General features: G+C 37.6%; 1 protein-coding gene across 1 annotated transcript in view; it reads right to left on the reverse strand.

Moving 5' to 3' along the window:
* The window catches only part of CRACDL (CRACD like), a 69974-nt gene extending 48987 nt beyond the window's left edge, over positions 1–20987 (reverse strand). Inside the window, exons 1-5 of the mRNA XM_044667019.1 lie at positions 20908–20987; positions 12171–12339; positions 6794–6929; positions 5642–5803; positions 1360–1428 (exon numbers count right to left, since the gene is read on the reverse strand). Of these exons, the coding sequence (XP_044522954.1) occupies positions 1360–1428; positions 5642–5803; positions 6794–6929; positions 12171–12339; positions 20908–20977 (606 nt within the window). The 5' untranslated portion in view covers positions 20978–20987. The remainder of the gene's footprint in view (positions 1–1359; positions 1429–5641; positions 5804–6793; positions 6930–12170; positions 12340–20907) is intronic.
* Positions 20988–21517: the final 530 nt, after the last annotated feature.

Below are 21517 nucleotides of genomic sequence, written 5' to 3' on the forward strand. Positions count from 1 at the left end.
TTCAACAGTGAGTTGTTTTTGTATCACCATCACCTAGCATTGACTTTTGCACATATTTGTTATTTCCTAAGTGTTTGTTGGAATGAATCAATTTTCCAGCTGAATTCATATCAGAGGATCATAGCATTCTAGATCTAAAATTGGATGGGACCTCAGAGACCATTTCGTTGGACCCTCCCATTTTACAGATGAGGATACTGAGGCCTCATTCAGCAATTTGCCCAAGGTCACAAAAGTAGTGGGCTGTAAGGTCTTCTAACTGCAGATTCAGTATTCTTCCCACCACAACTCCTTTGCAAATTTACAAATGACAGTTTCATAAATCTTGGTCTTTGTAGTTGATGGTCACACTTAAAAATAGAATTTGCTTACAAATAACCTACAAGTAGGAATTATCCTCAGATAATAGATTTTTTTAAATTACAAAACTCCCTAATAACATGAAATCAGTCATAGTCAGATTTGCCACGCATCCACACGTATGAGACCATGCTTACTGTCATATAGCCTGGAGGTAGGAACACCTGGGTTCAAATCTGGCCTTGGATATTGCCTAGCTGTGTGACCCCGGGCAAGTCACTTAACCCCAATTGCCCAGCCCTTACCGATCTTCTGTCTTAGAATCAATAGATATTTGCATCAACTAGTGTCTGTTTCAGTCACACTGGGAGAACTGAAGCAATTTTCTTCTTTAAGCTTTAGTTTTGTATGTAGAGAGCTCTTTTAGTGATTGGAATTTGGTCTTTATAACTAAAAGAAGAAAGAATGCTTTCCCCTGCACTGTACTAATGTACAGGACCGGTTTTTTCTATTTTTATTTATTTTATTTATTATTTTTTACTTCATTAATTTTGTCGAAATACGCATATTTTGGGTCGTGCCTTGTCATGTGGATTGCTGTTACTAGCTCAACTGAATGAAACCAAGAAATCCTGGGGTGGTTTTTAGAAGCTGATATTTGCATACAGACAATGTTGGTACCATATTGTTCAAGTTCAATCCCACATCCTTTCTTTCTGTTATCTATGGGCAAATTACAGAAGTGGAAAGTGATTCACACCCTTAGGTGGTTTTGCTGAACTAGTTTGGGGAAATTTTGTGGAGGAGTTTGCTCAGGTATTTGTGGGAAGTTCCTATTGTGTCGAAATGAAACATATTTACAAAAACAAAAGACTGGCTAGAGGACTGTGGAGAAAGGGCACAAATGATAAATCAATGCAGTCTAGGGGGAAAAATCCTGGCCTACCTCCAGGTACCGCTTTGCAAAATCCTGTGATTTTGTTCATTGGGACACGTGTGTCTAAAGCTTTGCTGGGTCTAGATTTTTGTATTCTTCTTAATGAATAGAGGAGAAATTACCTGTTCTTCTTCTTCACTGCCTGTTCCAGCTAAACTCAAAGAGCTAAGATGCTTGTGAGGGTCAGAGAACTGTGGAATGGAATGAGGGAGAGAGATTCAGTCAAAGATGAACAATGAAATGGATTACAGACAGATAACACCTATGTGCAATATGAAAAATAACATGACATGAAATATTTGCATTTGAAATGAAGAAGCCAAACTTGAACAGAAAAAAATGAAAGAAACAGAAAAAGAATGAAGGGCTGATCAAATATCATGCTCTTCAAGGAACATGTTGTTATTATTTTGAAATTGTTCAAATTACATTTGAAATACTAACAGTATTCCTTACATAGCAAAGATTCATAGCATTTAAGAGAAGGTTTGCAGCACAAGTAGGTAGTACAGAGGATAGAGAGCCAGGCCTGAAGTTGGGAGGTCCTGGGTTCAAATCTGACCTCAAACACTTCCTAGTTGTATGACCCTAGGCAAGTCACTTAATCCTAGCTGTCTAGCCTTGCCACTCTTCTGTCTTAGAATTGGTACAAAGACAGGAGGTAGAGGGGACAAAATAAACAACAACAAAAAAATTTAAAACCCTTAAAGGGCAGACAGAAAGTCAGATCTTGAGTTGGAAGTCCTCAGATACTTCTTAGCTGTGTGACCCTGGGCAAGTCACTTTACCCCATGTGCCTAGCCCTTGCTGCTCTTCTGACTTGGAACCAATACAGTATGACTCTAAGACAAAAGGTAAGGGTCTTAAAAAATAAATAAATAGTGAAGAAGGCAGATAAGTGGTACAGTGGATAGAGAGCCAGACTTGGAATTAGGAGGACCTGAGTTTAAATCTTGATTCAGACACTTCTTAGCTGTTTGACCCTGGGCAAGTCACTTAACTCCAATTGCCTAGCCCTTACTGCTCTTCTGTCTTGGAATCCATACTAAGTACCTATTCTAAGACAGAAAGTAAAGGCTTTTTTTTTTTTTTTTTTAAAGAGTATACCTTCTATAACATAAAGACTCATGGCATTTAAGAGCAGAGGTTTGCTATGGATGTGGGAACCAGGAAAAATAAGACCTACTCTGTGCAAATCACAGAATAGGAAAGCTGGAAAAGAGAATTCAGAAGTTATTAAATCCAATTCTCACATTTCACAGATGAGGAAATTGAGGACATAGGGCTTAAGTTATTTTCCAAAAACACAAAACCTTATTAATGCCAGAGTTGGGACTTGAATTCAGGTCTCCCAGGACAGAATTTTCTCAACATGTTGCTATTTATTTTCTTTCTTTTTCCCTTTTCCCCTAAAAGAAGGGAAACATTTCTGGAATGGTCTTTTGTTTTTATGACCATAGAAAGGGGACTACAGAACTTACAGTAAAAAGGGAACTGAAACAATAAACTATAAATATATGCATATCCTGACCTAGTCTAAATGTAATATGGTCTCCTGGCTCCCCTGACTTAGTCACAATCAAATACAAATGATACAATGGTTGATGCCACCATTAGTCATTCCTAGAAAAAATATTCCTTGCCCTTCTTGCTTCAGTGTACAGAGGTATTCCAGTTCTTAGTGTCTTTTGCAGATATGGCCCAGCACAGTATGGAAGTTGGATTTTTTCCTTTGTCACTTGTGATCTCATCATTTTATCCATGTGGGAAAGTGATGGGAGAAATTTTCTTCATTGCTACCAAAGCTGGTTTGAAATTCTTCTGCAATTTTTAGCTTTTGAGAATTGTCTGGGGGCACTTTGGTTATAGAGTTAGCATGTATAGGAAGTTTGGCTTCAAGAATGATCCTCAATCTACTACTGTTGTGGAGTTGTTTTGGTAGTATATGGCTTTTTGTGGCCCCATTTGGGGTTTTCTTGGCAAAGATACTGGAATGGTTTGCCATTTCCTTCTCATTTGACAGATGAGGAAACCGAGGAAAAAGTGAAGTGACTTAAGCACATTCATACATCTGGGAAGTGTGCCAGGCCAGATTTGAACTGGAATTCTATCCACTATGCCACTTAGTTGCCCCCTCAATCCACATTACTAGGCTGCTTTTCTGCAAGGAACCTATTGGACAATGAATATCCTGATGGGAAGTTTCACTCACCCAGTTAAAACCAATTCATTCATTAAAACTATTTGTGTGTATCCTCATCCTGCATGGATGCAAATAACATTAAATATATAATAGTTAAAAAAAAAAAGACTTGCCATATTATACATTCCAGTATTTTTTTAAGCTCCAACCTATCATTCATATTTGTATCTTTAAATACAAGGCTGTTCTGACTTACATATAGGGTTTTTTTAAGTCCTCCCTTTCAACTTAGAATGATACTGAATATTAGTTCCAAAGCAGAAGAGTGGTTAAGGGCTGAGCAATCAGGATTAAGTGACTTACCCAGCGGCCTAGAGACGGGAGGTCCTAGGTTCAAATCTGACCTCAGACACTTCCCAGCTGTGTGACCCTGGGCAAGTCACTTGAACCCCATTGCCCACCCTTACCACTATTCCACCTATGAACCAATATACAGAAATTAAGGGTTTAAAAAAATTTAAAAAAAAAAAGTGACTTGCCCAGGGTCTTACAGCTAGGATGTGTCTGAGGTCAGATTTGAATCCAAGATCTCTTGTTCTAGTCCTGGCTCTGTATCCATTGAGTCACCCAGCTGTCTCTTACATAATAATATTATATTTAGTTTTTATAATAAACCCCAGAGGCATGTGCTTTTATGATCCCCATTTTTCAGTAGAGGAAACCAAGGCAGATAGGCTTATATGGAGGGTAAGCATCTGTGGTCTTCCTAACTCCAGACCCATTGCTGTGCCACCTTGTTGCCTCTATAAACATATGTTGTTGTTGTTCAGTAGTTCAGTTGTTTCCAACTATTAATGACACCATGAGTTTTGGCAAAGATACTAGAGTGGTTTGTCATTTCCTTCTCCAGGTTGTCCCCATTTTACAGATGAGGAACCGAGGCAGATAGGGGTTAAGTGACTTGCCCAGGTTCACTCAGCTAATAAGTATCTGAGGTCATGTTTGAACTCATGTCTTCCTGACTCTAGTCCCAGTGCTCTATCCATTGTGCCACCTAACTACTCCATAAACATATACAGCAGTGGTTCCCAAACTGTTTTGGCCTACCATCCCCTTTCCAGAAAAAATGTTACTTAGTTCTCCCTGGAAATTATGAAACTATTTATTGAACTCAGAATAGAGTGTAATACAAAAGTGTGGCCATCACCGTTCCCCTGGATCCCTGCAGCACCCACTAGGGGGCGGTAGCACTCACTTTGGGAATCACTGATATACAGGAACCTATATTTGTAGGGGTGTGTGTATGTGTGAGTTCAAAAACATTTAAAAAATCTATTTGTTAAATGTTAACTGGTCCTTATCCATTTTAAGCTGGGCCATTTTTCACCTCTCTGGCATTGTGACTTTATCATCCTTCTGTCCAGAACCCTAAAACTCTCATATCCTAAACAAGTACTCATAACCACATACATTTAATGCTTACCCAGAAACACAAATTATTCACAAACCTCACAAACACATACTAGAGAAAAAGGTCAGAATTTGTTCCATTTCATTGAAAGTGGACACTGATCTAACCAGAGATCATACAGTCATAGCTTTAGAGTTGGAAGGGATTTCAGCAGCCATCTAGCTTGACCTCTCATTTTATAGCTAAGGAAATCCAGGCAGTTTAAGTGACTTTGCCCATGATCACACGGGAAACAATTCGTAGAGATAGAAATGTCAAATGAAGAACGAAGAATAAAAATAACATGATGGCTGCAACAATGCAAATGAAAAGGATAGGAAAAAGCTGAATACTATGTAATTTATAATGATTGAGGTTAGTAGGCTTGGGGTAGAAATGAAGAAAGGTCCTTCCCTGTCTTCACTGGAGAGTTAGGGAGCTATGAAGATGGACTGTTGTTCTACACTGGCAAAGGAGTTGGCTGTGTCAGGAAGGCTATCTTAAATGTATTGTAAAGGAATATTGTGATAACCAACCCCTAGAAGTCAAGAGCACCTTATATAATGTTATATGAATCCTTTCTTTAAAGAAGTACCAAATTTCAGCTCAAAGGATAAAAACCAAGTATGACTAATGGCCTATCCCTCTAGCCCCAAACCAGTGAAGTATTGATCTAACCAGTAAAATCTCCTAACTTTCTTCTGGTTTCCTTACATATGCTCTATGAGAGTAATCTGAAAAGGAGGCCCAAATCATCAAGTTACTTTTTGTAATAAATGGGTCAAAAGCACAGGATGTTGAGGATACTTGCCTTTGTGGTGGTGGTGGCAGTTATATCGTGTAATAAAGACATTTCTGGAGGACTCCTGGGTAACCCATCATCTTCAGAACTCATGCCGGCATCATCTGCCCGTTTAGTGGGAATCCCACATGGAGGAGGGGGTCCCAGTTTCATATTATACTGTATTTTCATCTTCAATGGAAAAAGAAAACATTCTCTGAAGTTGATACCCTAATATTTATTAATGGGATTCTTAAAAAGGGGGGAGGGCATTTTAATAACTGATTTAAAAAATTTTTTTTAACAATTACATGTAATAACAAATTTCCACATAAGTTTTCCCAAGTTATATGATCAGACTTCTCTCCCTCCCTCCCATTCTGTCCCCTCCCTGGCATTGGCAGGCCATACAATCTGGGTTATATATGTTAAATAACTGGTTTTTTAAAAAAAATTAATCCATACATTCAATAATATTACTAAATGTTTTCTCTGCATTAAGGCACCATGCTAATGCTGGTCTGAACTAAGAAACCCACTCTTCAAAACCTGTGTCGTTTTCTAGAAGTATCTAAGAAATGAATAATTCCATAGCTGTAATTTAGAATGGACAAGGATAGAATTTTTTGAGAACAGAATATTTTCTAACAATGCATAGACAAATATTCATAGTAAGGAAACGCCCAATGAAGTTCTGCTCCATGTATCAGTTTGGCATGAATCCTCAAAAGGCTATGGCAATGGTGTCCCAAGTTTTTGTGGGCTGAGTTACCCAAGTTGGAAAGACTTTGAATATAAGCTGGGCAATGGATACCCCCTTGCAAACAAGGGGCCAAACAAATTTGGAAAGGCTAGTAGAAGGTAAACTTCTTGAGGGCAGGGGCCATTTTTCATTTTTGTCTTTGCAACTTATAGGAAGCAGTCACTCAATAAATGCTAATTGGATTGACCTAAGTTCCTAGAAGATTAGCCACCCACCAAATAAAGCATTTTGGCAACTCTTGAAACTTTATGCTAAGATGGGTAGACGATGTAATCTGCATTGATACAAGGAGCAAAGTAGTCCCAGAAGTGAAGTCATGATCCTGGAAGTGATGGAGTACTATGTAAACAATGACTTAAATCATTGTGGCAACACATACCTCAATTCTATATCTCACATATCACAGTTTGGAGTATTACCTGTAAAGCTTTGATTCTCTCAGACACATTTTCCTGAGAAAATACCCGAGCTGGCCTGGGGGGGTCTTGACCCGTTTCAGGAATGAAAATGCTGTCGTGTGAAAGGGCTCGGCTCCCCAAAGTACCCTTGTGATCCCTAGGACAGAAGAGATGTGTTCATACCATGCATGCTTTCATTGTTTCCTAATCATTCAATGTCTTAGTAATTAAGAACCATAAAAAAGTGTAATTGTGGCCTGACAACACAAAAAAGATCCATGTTGGGACTTTTGTTCCCAACAACTCCATCCTTGAATAGTCAAGGACCAGCCCCTAAGACCACTAGGAGCACTGCAGTCAACCCTTATTTATCTATTTATTAACAATTTTCTTCCCTTTTCTTCCCCTTCCTGGTTTTGGCAGGTAATTCAATCTGGGTTATACATGTTTTATCATGTATAGCATATTTCCATACTTTTTGTGAGTAATCACGTAAAACCAAAACCCCCAAACATATATCCAAATAAACAAATGAAAAATCATTTGTTTTCATCTGCATTCTGACTCCAACAGCTCCTTTTCTGGAGGTGGAAAACATTCTCTGTCCTAAGCCCCTCACCATTGTCCTGGATCATTGTATTGCTGGGAGTAGCTAAGTCTATCATAAGTTAATCATTCCACAATATCGCTATTTACTATGTAAAATCTTTTCCTGGTTCTGCTTATTTCACTCTGCATCAGTTCATGAAGGTCTCTCCAGCTCAATTCTGAAATCACTCTGTTCATCATTCCTTATAGCACAATAGTATTCCATACCACAATTTGTTCAGCTATTCCCCAATTGATGGACATCTCCTTAATTTCCAATTCTCCAACATCAGAAAAAGAGCAAGCTATAAATTTTGTGCAAGTCGTTCCTCTCCCATTTTTAAAAATATCTCTTTGGGATACAGACCAAGTAGAGGTATTACTGGATCAAAGGGTGTGTATTGTTTTTTAGCCCTTTGGGCATAGTTCCAAATGGCCCTCCAGAATGGTAGTCAACCAGTATTTAAGAAACACTTTCTACATGTCAGATATTTTAGAGACACAAATTCTTATAGTAGAAATAAATGCGATATGAGAAGAGACGATACGGAAACATTTTCTACATGTCATGTTAATTCAGAGACATGAATTCTCATAGTAGAGATGAGACACGAGACGAGATGATACAGAAACACTTTCTGCTTGTCAGGTTATTTCAGAGACATGAATTCTCATAGTAGAGATGAAATATTTAATGAGAAAAAATGCAACCTTTATTTGATTAATTTTAAAAAATCCTAAAAACTAAAAGTAGAACAGGAATGAAGCTCCCCAAGGTAGTGAAGTGAAGAACTACTCATAGTCCATCTCAGTTTTGACCTCTGTCTACTCTATGAGTTATATGGAAAATCTGGAAAGAATGAAGTCATTTCTTGTAGGTAAGCAAGCAGACGCTCTGGCTCCCAAGTAAAGAGACCATTCTGGAGGCTATGTTTGCACAGCAGGCTGGGTGAACTGGCTGTCTGATAGTCCGGTCACAAGATTATCCAAAATATACACCCACGTCCTGGCATCTGGGTTCAGCAGATGGCATATTTGAATGGAAATTTCAAATCTGCAATCTATGGCCCCTTTTTATTACTTTATGCAATACAGGAACACACGGCACATTCAGAAATGTAATGTGGAAATGCTACCAATTTATTTAGACCACTCTTTCCTTGCTATCCTAGCCTCTGATCTTAATGCTGACACGCTATACTCCCCTTCCCCCCCTCCAATTAGATAATCAAGATGTTGGTGTGGAATAGTACTCATGAAAAATAAATAGAGGATGTATTCCCAAAAAAGCATGTAGAAATTAATAGTCATATTTTCCTAGCAATGATGCTACTCAAACAATAGGTGGAAAAGGGTCTATTTTAGACAGCTGACAGTGAAGGAAGGAAAGCTCGTTTCAGTAAACTACATTGAAGATGTTGCCAAAACTGCATTTGTGCATAGGAAAACTTGATCCTAGTAATGTGCCAATAGTTCCAAATCTTTATTTTGTTTTTATTTTTCTACTTACTTAAAAAAATAAACAACTCTTACCTTCTGTCTTAGTATTAATTCTAAAACAGAAGAGTGGTAAGGGCTAGGCAATGGGAGGTTAAGTGACTTGTCCAGGGTCACAGGGCTGGAAAGTGTCTGAGGCCAGATTTGAATCTAGGATCTCCCATCTCTAGACCTGGCACTTAATCCACTCACTGAGCCACCTAGATGCCCAGACTATTTTGCTCTTGCTAAACTCTAATTATTAGGCAATTTTTCTTCATTTGAGCTGAAATCTACTTCCCCAGATTTGACCTACTTTTTCTTGTGAGGGTCATACAGAACAAGCCTTAAGTCTTTTTCCCACAACAACCTTCAAATATTTGAATGTGATCATGATCTAGTGTGGTCATCCTATGATGGGGTTTGAGGGGATTACTTGTGCTTAGGAGTTCTGAGTTACACTGGACTAAGTTGGTTGTTTTGCTGCCCGGAGTTTGTCACCAATATGGGTAGGACCTGGGAGAAGGTGGCTACTAGGCTTAGGTGAGAAACAAAACAGGTCAAAGCTTCCAAGCCTATCATCGGTAGCATCTCACCCATAGACCACTATTATACTTCTAGCCTGGGTGAGATAAGAAGACCCAATATCAAAATTAATTAAATAAAATACAAACGAATATAGAGATCATCTTTCTCCTGAAGTCTTCTTTTCTCCCTGTAAAACATGCGTGGTTTGTTCAGCCTATCCTTACACAGCATGATTTTAAATTGGGGTTCTTAACTTTTTTTTTAAGTTGAGAATCCCTTTAGAAGTTTGGTGAAATCTATCAACACCTTCTCAGAATAGTGTTTTTAAATATATAAGATAGGATAGAAATGGAAACCAATTAGATTAAAATACAGTTATCGACATTTCTTTTTCTTCTTAAAAACGAGTTCATAGGGATTCTCTTTATATCCTCAGCATCTTGGGCATGATTTTATTCCTCAAGCATTTTAACTATAATTGAATATGATACTCCCCAAATGACTCAACTAGGGCAGAGCACAGTGGGACCAATGGCTTCCTTATATTAGATGCTATTCTATTCATTTTTCTATTCATATTTTTATTCAAACAATCTGAGGTAGAGCAGGTGAAACTTGAACTCGGGTCTTTCTGACAAGGAGGTCTGTTCTCATCTCCTATGTAATACTGTTTCTGTGGTATTGTGGAAAGGGCCAGGCTTTGGAGTTAGAAGATCTAGATTCAAATCCCACCTCTGACTGCTTACTACCTGTGTGATTAACCACCTTGGGTTTCATTTCTCAATCTGTAAAATTAGGGGACTGGACTAAATGGCTTCTTAGACTTCTTCTAGTTCTAAATTTATGATTCTATAGAAATATACATTATATATACATTATATATAGTATAATAATGTAATTACATTTAGTTTTATTGTTAGACTTTGCTTGATTAATAATGAAATAAGAAAGTTTTTATTCCCTTGCAACCCATTATTAGTGGAAAAGTCAAATACAATACTTTTGATCAAACTGGAGGCAGATGATTGCAATGTTTGGGCAACAAATTCAGTTTTTTAGTTGTTAAACCAGGTGCCCCACCCCCCCCAATATCGTGCAGGCATACCCTCAGCCGGTTTCTTTGAAGGGGGACAATAATATCCTTATGTTTTTCCCCCAATAAGGTAGTACACAATTAATAGCATTGTATTTCCAAAATGCTGACTATTATAAAAGATGTGAATGCTAATTGTAGATTCTAGATTTAAAAATGCTAAAGGGTGGTGTTACTTGATATAAAGATAGCGGGAGGTAAAAGAAGGGAGAAGGAAAGAAAAGAGAGAAAGGAAGGAAGAAGGAAGGAAGGGAGAGAAAAAGGAGAAAGAGAGAAAAAAAATAATGAAAAAAGGCAAATCCCTTAAAATATTTTGGTTGTTTGCTGCCACCAAGTGGTCATATGGAGGTAAGTGAAACAGATTTTGGCAAATAGTTCAATTGGGCCATTATCAGGGTACCAGCATTGCCAGCACTGGCAGAATTTAGCATGAATGGGAAACAATGAAGTTGTTTTGGCTTCTGTAGACTTCCTGATCCTGGGGAACAACTTCTATCTTTTCTGAAAACTATTGGCTGAATTTCAGAAGGTTCTGGGTTTTGTTAAAGTCATTTTTATGACCGGTTCATAGTTATTTTTCAGAATGGTTACTTACAGCAAGGAAATAAGCACAGTACCATGGATAAAGAGCTGGCCCTGGATCTTGAAAGACATCATTTCGATCCTAGCTTTGATACATCCTGATTGTAAGACTCTAGGCAAGTCTCTTAATTTCTGAATGTTCTGGTCAGCTTTTTAAGGCTATATAGATTGGTCACCTACATGAGAGAGGAAGTTTCTTCATCTGGGAACCAATGAAATCCAATGAAAATATGGGAACTGCAATTGGGGTGGGGTGACTTGCCCGGGGTCACACAGCTAGGAAGTATCTGAGGCCATATTCAAACCCAGGACTTCCTGTCTCCAGATCTGGTTCTCTATCCACTGAGCACCTAACTGCTCTCAAGAAGTCTCTTTTAAATAAGTGGGTTTCCTCAAATGGCGTCTAAGAGTCCAAAGTTTGATAAGAGTTCAGAAGACCCTCGGGTCAAAATTCTCACCACAGGAGAACATAGAAAGACAGACACCACTATTCTATGGAAATCCATTATTCAGGAGAAAAAATTATTCAGGAGAATCTTTAAAAAATTTTGAAATGCTAAAACTAGGAAAGATCTCAGAAAGTAACTAATCTAAAAAGAAAGAAAGCAAATAAGCTAACTCAAATTGCAAGTGAAGATTCTGAAGTCTAGAGGAATTAATGAGTGACTTCATCAGTCCCCTAAGCAGTAAACCTAGTATTTCATGGTTAATGCCCAAATAAGAGCTTTTCCCACTATGCCATGGCCCAGGAAAGGCCAGGGAGACAAAAAGGAAAACTTGGGTGACATGTCCAGAAATGCCCTCTAGATCAAGGAGTCCAAATACAATAATTGCAATTATAAAATCATTTATATAGTATGTTCCTCATGACAGCTTTGGGAGGTAGGTGTTATTATCCTCATTTTATAGATGAAGAAATTGAAGCAGACAGAGTTTAATGACTTGCTCAGGGTCACACAGACTCCAAGGCTAGATCTTTTTGACCACAAATCCAGCACTCTATCCATTGTACTACCTAGCTGCCATTAATGTATAATAATCCAGTGTCTGGTATATAGTAAGTACTTAATAAATGATGATGGAGGGATTGGACCATCCAGTGAAAAACCAAGACTAGTTCCTGTAACTTACTCGAGTTCATCCTCTGAGTCGTAGCCAACGGGTAGGGATACTGGAGTAATGTCATTACTCTCTGACTGACTGGGCTTCCAGGTGCTGCTGCTTGCAGGTGTGGAGGCCTCTTTTCTTTTCTTCTTCCCAAAAAACTTTTTAAAAGTCTTGAACTTGGACTTCTTCTTTCCTAAATAAATGCAATAGACAAAGTTAAACATGTAGAGGCATGGAAAAAATTAGTGTTCCTTTGCTCCAGTGCATTTAAAGGAATACTTTAAAGCAGAGAACAAACAGAATGAAAGTAAATCTGAGGTCTTTCTTATTTTCCTGCTCTTTTCCTCTGTTACCCTTTTAAATTTGGGGGCAGCTAGACAGCATAGTGGATAGAGCCAAGGCTGAAGTCAGGAAAACTCTTCTTCCTGAATTCAAATCTGGCCCCAGACACTTACTAGTTATGTGACCCCAGGCAAGGCACTTATCCCTGTTTGCCTCAGTTTCTTCATCTGTAAAATGAGCTGGAGAAAGGAACAGCAACCATTTTTTGTATCTTTGCCAAGAAAATTTCAAAATAGTTCCATGAACAATTGGACATGACTGAAAAACCAACAAAACAATGAAAACATTTAAAGTTTGATACTCTAAATGTGAAATCTTCATTCAAGTATCTTTTTCCATTGAAGCATTTCCAATCAATGTTCCGACTATAAATTAAATCAAAAAGAAGATGGAAAAGTTGCAGATGTTTCACAATTTCTTTTCAGAAAGACAAGTAAATGGAACACTAGTTCATTTCATTTTGCTACCAAAGGTCACAAAAAAATATCACTTCATATCACATTTGATTAACTTACTTTGAGTTGCTCTTTATGAGTATAAGCAAATAAATAATTTCAGCTTACGTGCTGTAGATGTACCTTACATTGCAGAAGAGGAAGAAGGGGAGAAATGATATGAAGAACGTGGGAAAAATCTTCCAAACCAAGTCAAAACATCCTTGGTGACTTCAATGCAAAGATGATAAAGGGGAGGATGAAAAATATATTGGAGAATATGGTTCAGCATTAAGAAGTAAATGAGGAGGACAGATAGGATACTCAGTGGGTAGAGAGCCAGGTCTAGAGACAAGAGGGCCTGGGTTCAAATCTGGCTCAGACACTTTCTGGCTGTGTGATTCTGAGCAAATCCCTTAACTCCTATTGCCGAGACCATACTGCTCTTTTGCCTTGGAACCAATACTTAGTGTCAATTCTAAGGTATGGAAGATATGGATTTAAAAAAAAGAAAAAGAAAGAAACGAAAGAGGCTAAAGGTTTATAGTTTCTTCAGAATTCTCATGACGTATCATGAAATGTTCTGACTTTGTTCCAATAGAAAGTTTTAAGATGCTAACACGACAAATAGCAAACATGACTACAAAAAAATGTAATGAACTCCCCAAAACCCTTACCTTCTGTCTTAGGATCAATTCTAAGACAGCCAAGGGCTAGGCAACTGGGGTTAAGTGACTTGCCCAAGGTTACACAGTTAGGAAGTATCTGCAGCCAGATTTGAACCCAGAATTCCCAACTCTAAGCCTGGAGTCCTTATCTACTGTACTGCTTAGCTACCACTTGAACTCTCTTAACAGGTAAGAAATGACTGGCTACCAATGTGGAATTCATTTTGGAATCTGCTGTCCATATGAAGTCAGATTATTAATTGGTTCAAAATAAAAACTAACACCAAATTAAAATTTTAGTCAAGACAAAAAGTTCTCTTTAGGTACTAGTGCTCGGGACAAAAAAAAAAAAATGGCAAAACCAGTGTCTACTCTCAAAGAGCTCCCAGAAAGACACAGAGTGAATTATCTAATCAACCCTTAAATTAATCTGTGTACATCAGCTATTGAATCTGATAAATGGATAAAGCAGGAAAAATTCATCTTATAGAACTGGAGTCTTTGAACCTAAAGAATGTTCATCCTTCAGTAAACAATGTGTCTAGCACTAAATATAAAAGCATGATTACGTCAGATTACTTCATGAAATATTCTGACTTTGGAGGATATAATGGTTAAAAGGATAAAATGACAAAAGTTAAGGCATCAGTTCTAATAACTACTATTTCTTAAAGAACTTTACAATTACTACAAAGAAGCCAAGAGTCCAGAAACTGTTTCAGCCAACAAATACAATCTCTTTGCAAAGAGACTTGCAAAAAAGACTTGACTGCCAAGAACAATACCAACTAAGAACACAGGTTCATTTGCAAACAACATGGAAGATGATTATGCATTAAGGGTAATGTTGTTTTAAAAAAACTTGGAAAAGCAGTAATAGAAATAACAAGCCTGTAATCAGCCTTAGGCCCTCATAAAAACTCTAGTAGTTAGAATTGGAAGGAGACAAACAAATAAGTGGGAACTGGAACAGACCTGCCATTAATTCCCATAGTGGAATCATTGACATTATCAATGACAGTGGAGCTATCACATTTGGCTTCTAACATTTATATAGTACTGGATATGTCTGAATATTAAGTGGAAATGGAATTTAAGGAAATGAAGTTAGGAAGAATAATCAGACCTAACTTCATGATACACATACAAACTAAGGAAATTAGAGTGGCATTTGGGAGTCAATCTTCAACATAACCCAAAGAGAAGATTCTAATAGAATATGAAAAATTAAAGTAATCTTTTCTGTTCTTTACTCATGGATATTCATGTTTGTTGATGTCTTTCAAGTTCATAATATAATAAGAAAATTCAGAAATTTAAAAAAAACCAACAAGATTATGGATGGCTTAATTGCACACAAAAAAAGGACCATGGAAAGATTTCATCATCTACCAGTCCATATCTCTCTAAAATCATTAAGAGAATGGTCAGTGTATGAATGGTCAATGTATCAAGGGTTTCCTTGGTGAAAATATCAAAAGGGAGTAGGCACCCTTTCACAGGTGACTCAGAACTGACTCAGACATAGAGTATAAGATTTCACTGTTTCTATGACTTATTGATTATAAAAGATAAAAAGTCTTTGACTCAGTAGAGTAAAATAGTCTCAAAGGTGAGACAAAGAGGCTCCCATATTATGTTAAGTTCATACAAGATTCCTTGAAACATATAGTCATGAAGATTTTGTTCAAATTAATATCAACCAAAGCAAAAAAAACAAGGAGGCATATGCCTGCTAAAGTGTTCAACAGTGTCAAGAAAGATGCTCAAAATCCAAATGAAAAAGGAATTCTCTATAGAGCAAAAAATGTTTTATTCTTTAATAACCCTTACCTTCTTTTATTTTATTTTTTTTTTATGATTTACCAGTTTGTTCTTACACCAAAAACCAATATGGAAGTGTGTTTTGCATGACAATAAAAAATATATATATAAAAAAACTTACCTTCTTTCCTAGAATTGATAGTATCAATTCCAAGGCAGAAAATGGTATGGGTTAGGCAATTAAGAGTTAAGTGACTTGCCCAGGGTTATATAGCTAGGAAATGTCTGAGACCAGATTTGTTCTCCAGGCCTGCCTCTTCATCTACTGAATCACCTAGTTGCCACCATTAGCATGCTTTTATAAATTAGTGCTATATACACATTATTTAAAGGATGAACATTCTTTAGGTCCAAAGACTCCAGTTCTATAAGATGAATTTTACCTATAATAAGATGAATTTTTCCTACTTTATTTACCTTTAGCAATACTTTGTCAACACAGGAAAACTCCTTCTGTTACTTTTTTTCTGAGATTCAAGGTGATCAAATAAGGTTCTCAAAACCAAACCATCTTATCTTACAAATAATCAGTTAGTTACTTTAACTACTTTCCTAATCATAAAGTGATAACTTGATATTTCTACTACTAATAGCCCCTTCCCATCTCTTTCTTAGAATATATAAAATAGATTTTGGCTCAAAACCTTTCAATAAGGAAGCCTGCCCTAATAATGAGAGATGTCCAAAACTAAAAATCATGACCTTGGTAAGTAAAAAATTTCACATCATAAGAGGTATTCAAATGACTGTCAGATAACACTATGTCTAGGACACTAAAAAAAGGATTTTGTGATTCAAATATGGATTGGCCTGGATGAGTTTTGAGGTTCTTTACAATGCTAAGATTCTAGGATTCTACTTTATGTGGTTCTGGATGACCCTAAGTCAGTGTTGGGCAAACTACGGCCCCCAGGCCTGATGCTGCCCCCTGAAATGTCCTATCCGGCTGTGTGACATTATTCCTAATCTGACAAATACAATGAGTAGGATACAATACAATGAAACTTCAAAACAGTTGTCTTAGAAACAGACTGACAGATGAGCAATTTGGAACTATACTCAAAGAGTACTAAAAGATTGCCTGCCCTTTGATCCAGCCATACCATGGCTGGGTTTGTACCCCAAAGAGATCATAGGGGAAAAGACTTGTATAAAAATATTTACAGCTGCATTCTTTGTGGTGGCAAAAAACTGGAAAACGAGGGTCTGCCCTTCAATTGAACACTGGCTGAACAAATTGTGGTATCTGTTGGTGATGGAATACTATTGTGCTCAAAGGAATAATAAACTGGAGGAATTCCATGTGAACTGGAAAGACCTCCAGAAATTGATGCAGAGTGAAAGGAGCAGAGCCAGAAGAACATTGTACACAGAGACTAATACACTGTGGTAAAATAGAATGTAATGAGGTCTGTACTAGCAGCAATGCAATGACCCAGGACAATTCTGAGGGATTTATGGAAAAGATGCTACCCACATTCAGAGGAAGAACTACAGGAGAGGAAACACAGAAGAAAAACAACTGCTTGAACACATGAGTTGATGCGGACATGATTGGGGAAGTAAACTCTAAATGACCACCCTAATACAACTATCAATAATATGGAAATGGGTCTTGATTGATAACACATGAAGAAACCAGCTACGTGGGGGGTTGGGGGTGTGTGTGTGAAGAGTAAGAACATGAATTATGTAACCATGGGAAAAATGTAGACCAGATATAGACCCAGGACTTCCCATTTCTAGACCTGGCTCTCTCCACTGAGATACCTGTAGCTTCCCCTCATTGACTCTGTATGGTTCTCCTCCTCAACCTTACAGGCTTCATGATGCTTTTACTCAAGATAAATTGTGTCTAACTACAGCACAAACAGCTTACTGCTCTGGTTTCTAAGTGATTTGTGTCCATGCCACACTTGGTGATAGGATAACTTTTTTTCTTCTTTCTGGTCTGGTTTTAGTTGATCAATAGCAGCTCACTATAATAATATAGTACAGGAAGACCTAAGCTCAAATCCTGCCTCTGAAACTAATGAACTAAATGACATGAGAAAAGTCACTGAACTTTTAACTAACTTACTTTCCTCATCTATAAAATGGGGATAATATCTGTGTGGCCCCAAGAAAATCAGTCTTGATTGTAAAATGTGAATAACAATAGCATCTATACTTTACAGAAGTGTTGTGCAGCTCAAATGAGATAACCTGTGCATAAATAGAAATTTGATACACCTGAACTACATTACCCAACATCCCTTTAAGTTACATCTTCTCTTGGTGTCCTTACATTTTGGGAAATAAATTTGCTGGTGACCCCATCCTCGGGGGGCTCTCTACTCTGCTCTGCTGGCTCTGACCTCTCTCCTGGGTATGCGATCTGGGAAGCTTCTTTTTTACTGAGGCTATTTTTTCTTTGCTTCAAGTTATTATTATTAAATCTTATAAAAATAATACTTGGAGTTTTTGGATATTAATTTTTTAATCTTACACCTGTCAAGTGATTTATAAATCTTAAAATGGGATATAAAGGCAAGCTATCAATGTTATTATAGAAGAGTCATCTGGATGTCATGACATTCCCCAAAATGTCAACTTAGTAGAACTGTAGAAAGCCAACACAGAGGGAGAGGGAGAGAGGGAGCGAGAGAGCAATGAAATGAGAAGATGTTTGTTTCTTGGAAGGAAAGCTATCGCCGCTCTGAACAGCATGAGACATCACCTTATTGACAAAGGTCCTTGTAGTCAAAGCTATGGAACATATGGCTGTGAAAGCTGGACTCTAAGGAAAGCTGAGTGCTACTGAAATGATGCTTTTGAATTGGGGCACTGGAGAAATCTTTTGAGAGCCCCTTAGACAGTAAGAAGATTGATTTAGTCAATACTGAAGGAAATGAACTCAGACTCTTCATTGTAAAGACAAATACTGAAGCTTCAGCTTCAGTACTCTGGCTGCATAGTGAGAAGGCAGGGCTCACTAGAAAAGACACTGATTATGGGAAGGATGGAAGGCAGAAAAGGAAAAGGACTGCAGAGGGTGAGGTGGATAGATAGTGTCATGGAAGCAATGAACATGGACTTAGACAGATTTGGGGAGACAGCAAAGGGTAGAAGTGTTTGAAGTGCTGTTTCATGAGGTCACAGAAAGTTATACATGACTGAATGACTGAACAACAAAATATATGCAAACTTGCCTGTGTGTAAGCAAATATGAAGAAGACTTTGCAGCAACCTATTCATATAGTAAGCATGTATAGACATCTATATGTATAAAATGCATGTAACACATGTATATATGTATACACAAACACATACAAATGATGTTACAAAATTCTTAGTATAATTTTAAGCTATTAAAGATGGAAACTTCACAAAGTCTTTTGGGGCATCATAAAACACATACATGCATACATATATATATGTATATCATGATATAGTGGAGAGAGACACAGCAGTTAGAAACAAGATGGTTTACCTTAACCAAAGATGGTTTCTGGCTAAACAAATTGTGGTATATGACTGGGATAGAATAGTACTGCACCATAAGAAATGATGAACAAACTGATTTTAAAAACCTAGAAAGAACTATAGGAGATAATGAACAGTGAAATGAGTAGAATCAATCAGGAGAATACTACACTCAATCACAGAATTAATACTAGAACAATAAATTGAGAAGTTACCTCTAGAAAGTGAACAAAAGAATAAAATGTGAAACACTTAATTGATAGGAATATTTTAGCCTCCATGATGATATCCTATGTGATATGGGGAGGTTGGGAAGGGATATAGGATCCATTACATAGATTTGAAGAAAAGTGAAACATATAAGAGATCTGTGATTTCATTTGTGTAATGTGATAATTAGATTAAATCTGTACTGCCCATCTTTAGATTTAATCACCAAAGGCAAAAACATCTCCATTTTTGGGAGGTCTGTAACCCATGTGTGCTAGAGTGGGTGACGAATCAGAATCGACTGACTGCCCTCTAGACAGTCCTAAGAGAAGCATCTGTTGTGATTGGACATGCAAACTAGGAGGAAGGCACAGGAAGTGATGCATAAGTGACCCATTTAAAAAGAGAGTTGAGTGAGTCAGGAAGTGTTCTGGAGAAGAAGGTCTTCTGTTGAAGGAGCTCTTCTGGTTTGTGGAGGAGTGCTGGCTGGGACCCTGAGACCTTGGTGAGACTGTTCTTAAATCTTCCTTTGGAATTCTATGTGGTGAATTTAAAGACTGAATCTTCCTGAACTTCTCTTAAGGAAATTCCCTTTAATAGAGACTCTGTGACTAAAGTCTTTGCTTCATTCACCTCCAGGCCCCAACCCCCCCTGGCCCTCCAACCCTCTGGCCCTCTGACTCTCCGCTTGGGTTAATTAGATCTACCTGGATTAACTAGGGAATTGTGGCAATTTACCTACTGTGATAGATTCTTATTTCCTTATTTCTTCTACCTCTTCTCAATCGTAAATAAATTTCCATAAAAGTCAATTTTGACTTGAGGTTATTCCTTAATTGGGGAATTTTCCCCTGATTGATCTTTAATATATTAAAACCAAAAACCCCTTTTTCCCAATTACATTAATATCTTCTTTTTTTATATAGAAGTGCTTATTTTGTTTGGATTTATAAAGATTTATAATAATTTATTTACTTATTTAAAACCCTTCCCTTCTGTCTTAGAATCAGTACTGTATATTAGTTCCAAGGCAGAAGAGCAGTAAGGGTTAGCCAATGGAGATCAAGTGACTTGCTCAAATTTGAACTCGGGACCACCTGGCTTAGCTCTCAATCCACTGAGCCACCTGGCTGCCCCTGACTGGAAGAATTTTTGTCAGACATGCTGAAGGGATTCTTGCTCTTCTTTTGATTGGCCAAGAATGACTCCTGTAATTCTAGGCATGACTAGAAAAGGAGGTAAGAGCTCCTGTAATAATTTTTTTAAAAAGATAGTTTTGAGATATGCTGAAGAGATTCTTGCTTTTCTTTTGAGTAGCCAAGAATGACTCCTGCAAATCTAGGCATGACTAGAAAAGGAGGTAGGAGCCCCTGTAATGTAATAATAAAAATAAAATAGTTTATTCAAAGGCATTCTGAAGCATGTGAGTTTCTGAAATTGGTAGAGGGCATTTCTTCAATTGAGAATTCCCATTTTCAATGAAATCATAGTCTAATCCCTATCCTTTTCCCCAGACTTATATATGTATATGCTGTTTCCTCTAATTAATAAGTAAGATCTTATGGTCAGGCACCCTTACCTTCTTTCTGGCTTAGATAGAGTCAGTGCTAGATATCAGTTCCAAATGACCTAGAATCTCCTTCCTCCCCATTAAACCAATTATGTGACAGGTACCTGTTCACTTGAAACAGCTCTGAGGTCTGACTCCGGATGGCTGAATCCTTCCTCTTCACATACAGAAATGACTCTGTGACTTGGGGCTTATTATCCACCTGCCAACAAAGTCCCCTTCTAACACAGGAGGCACAAGGAGCTTACCTGAGCTGTCCTCACCAAGCCCTTCTGCTGAATCCCGCATCTTAATATCCATTATCCTCGTGGAGCTCATGTCCAGCTCCCTGGAAACCAAAGAGAAATGAGTTTTAGTTTAAGGGAAGGGAACATCTTCAGGAAAGTTTACAAGTCAATCAGGTTATTTACTGCTTTTTTGCTGGTAACCCTGGCGACCTGTACACACCTATGGTGTACAGTAGATCACAGGGCAAAGTTCAATAGAAGAGCAATGAATCTACACCTCTAAACTTGGCAATCACTTAAAAATTCATCTGATTGCTGACCACAAACAATAGCAGTAGCTGAAGTGGAAAACAGTCAGCTATACTACCAACTTTACAAGTCACATCTGGTTCTTTTTTTTTTTTTTTTTAATGAAAGAATCCTTTGTACTTTCATGGAAGTCAAATACATGGTTACTGGTTGACATTTATGATGCAAACACGCCCTAAAGTAGGTAGTGTGCCAACCTGGCAGCAGCTTATATCCTTTTGTAGTAAACTTCGAATAACAAATACACACAAACACACAGACGCATATTTAAAAAGCAGTTCCTTAATAAGAAGTGCTTTGAATGAAGCACTCCTATAAAGGA

Source organism: Gracilinanus agilis, chromosome 3 (assembly GCF_016433145.1).
Source record: "Gracilinanus agilis isolate LMUSP501 chromosome 3, AgileGrace, whole genome shotgun sequence".
In the NCBI taxonomy this organism is placed as follows: Eukaryota; Metazoa; Chordata; class Mammalia; order Didelphimorphia; family Didelphidae; genus Gracilinanus; species Gracilinanus agilis.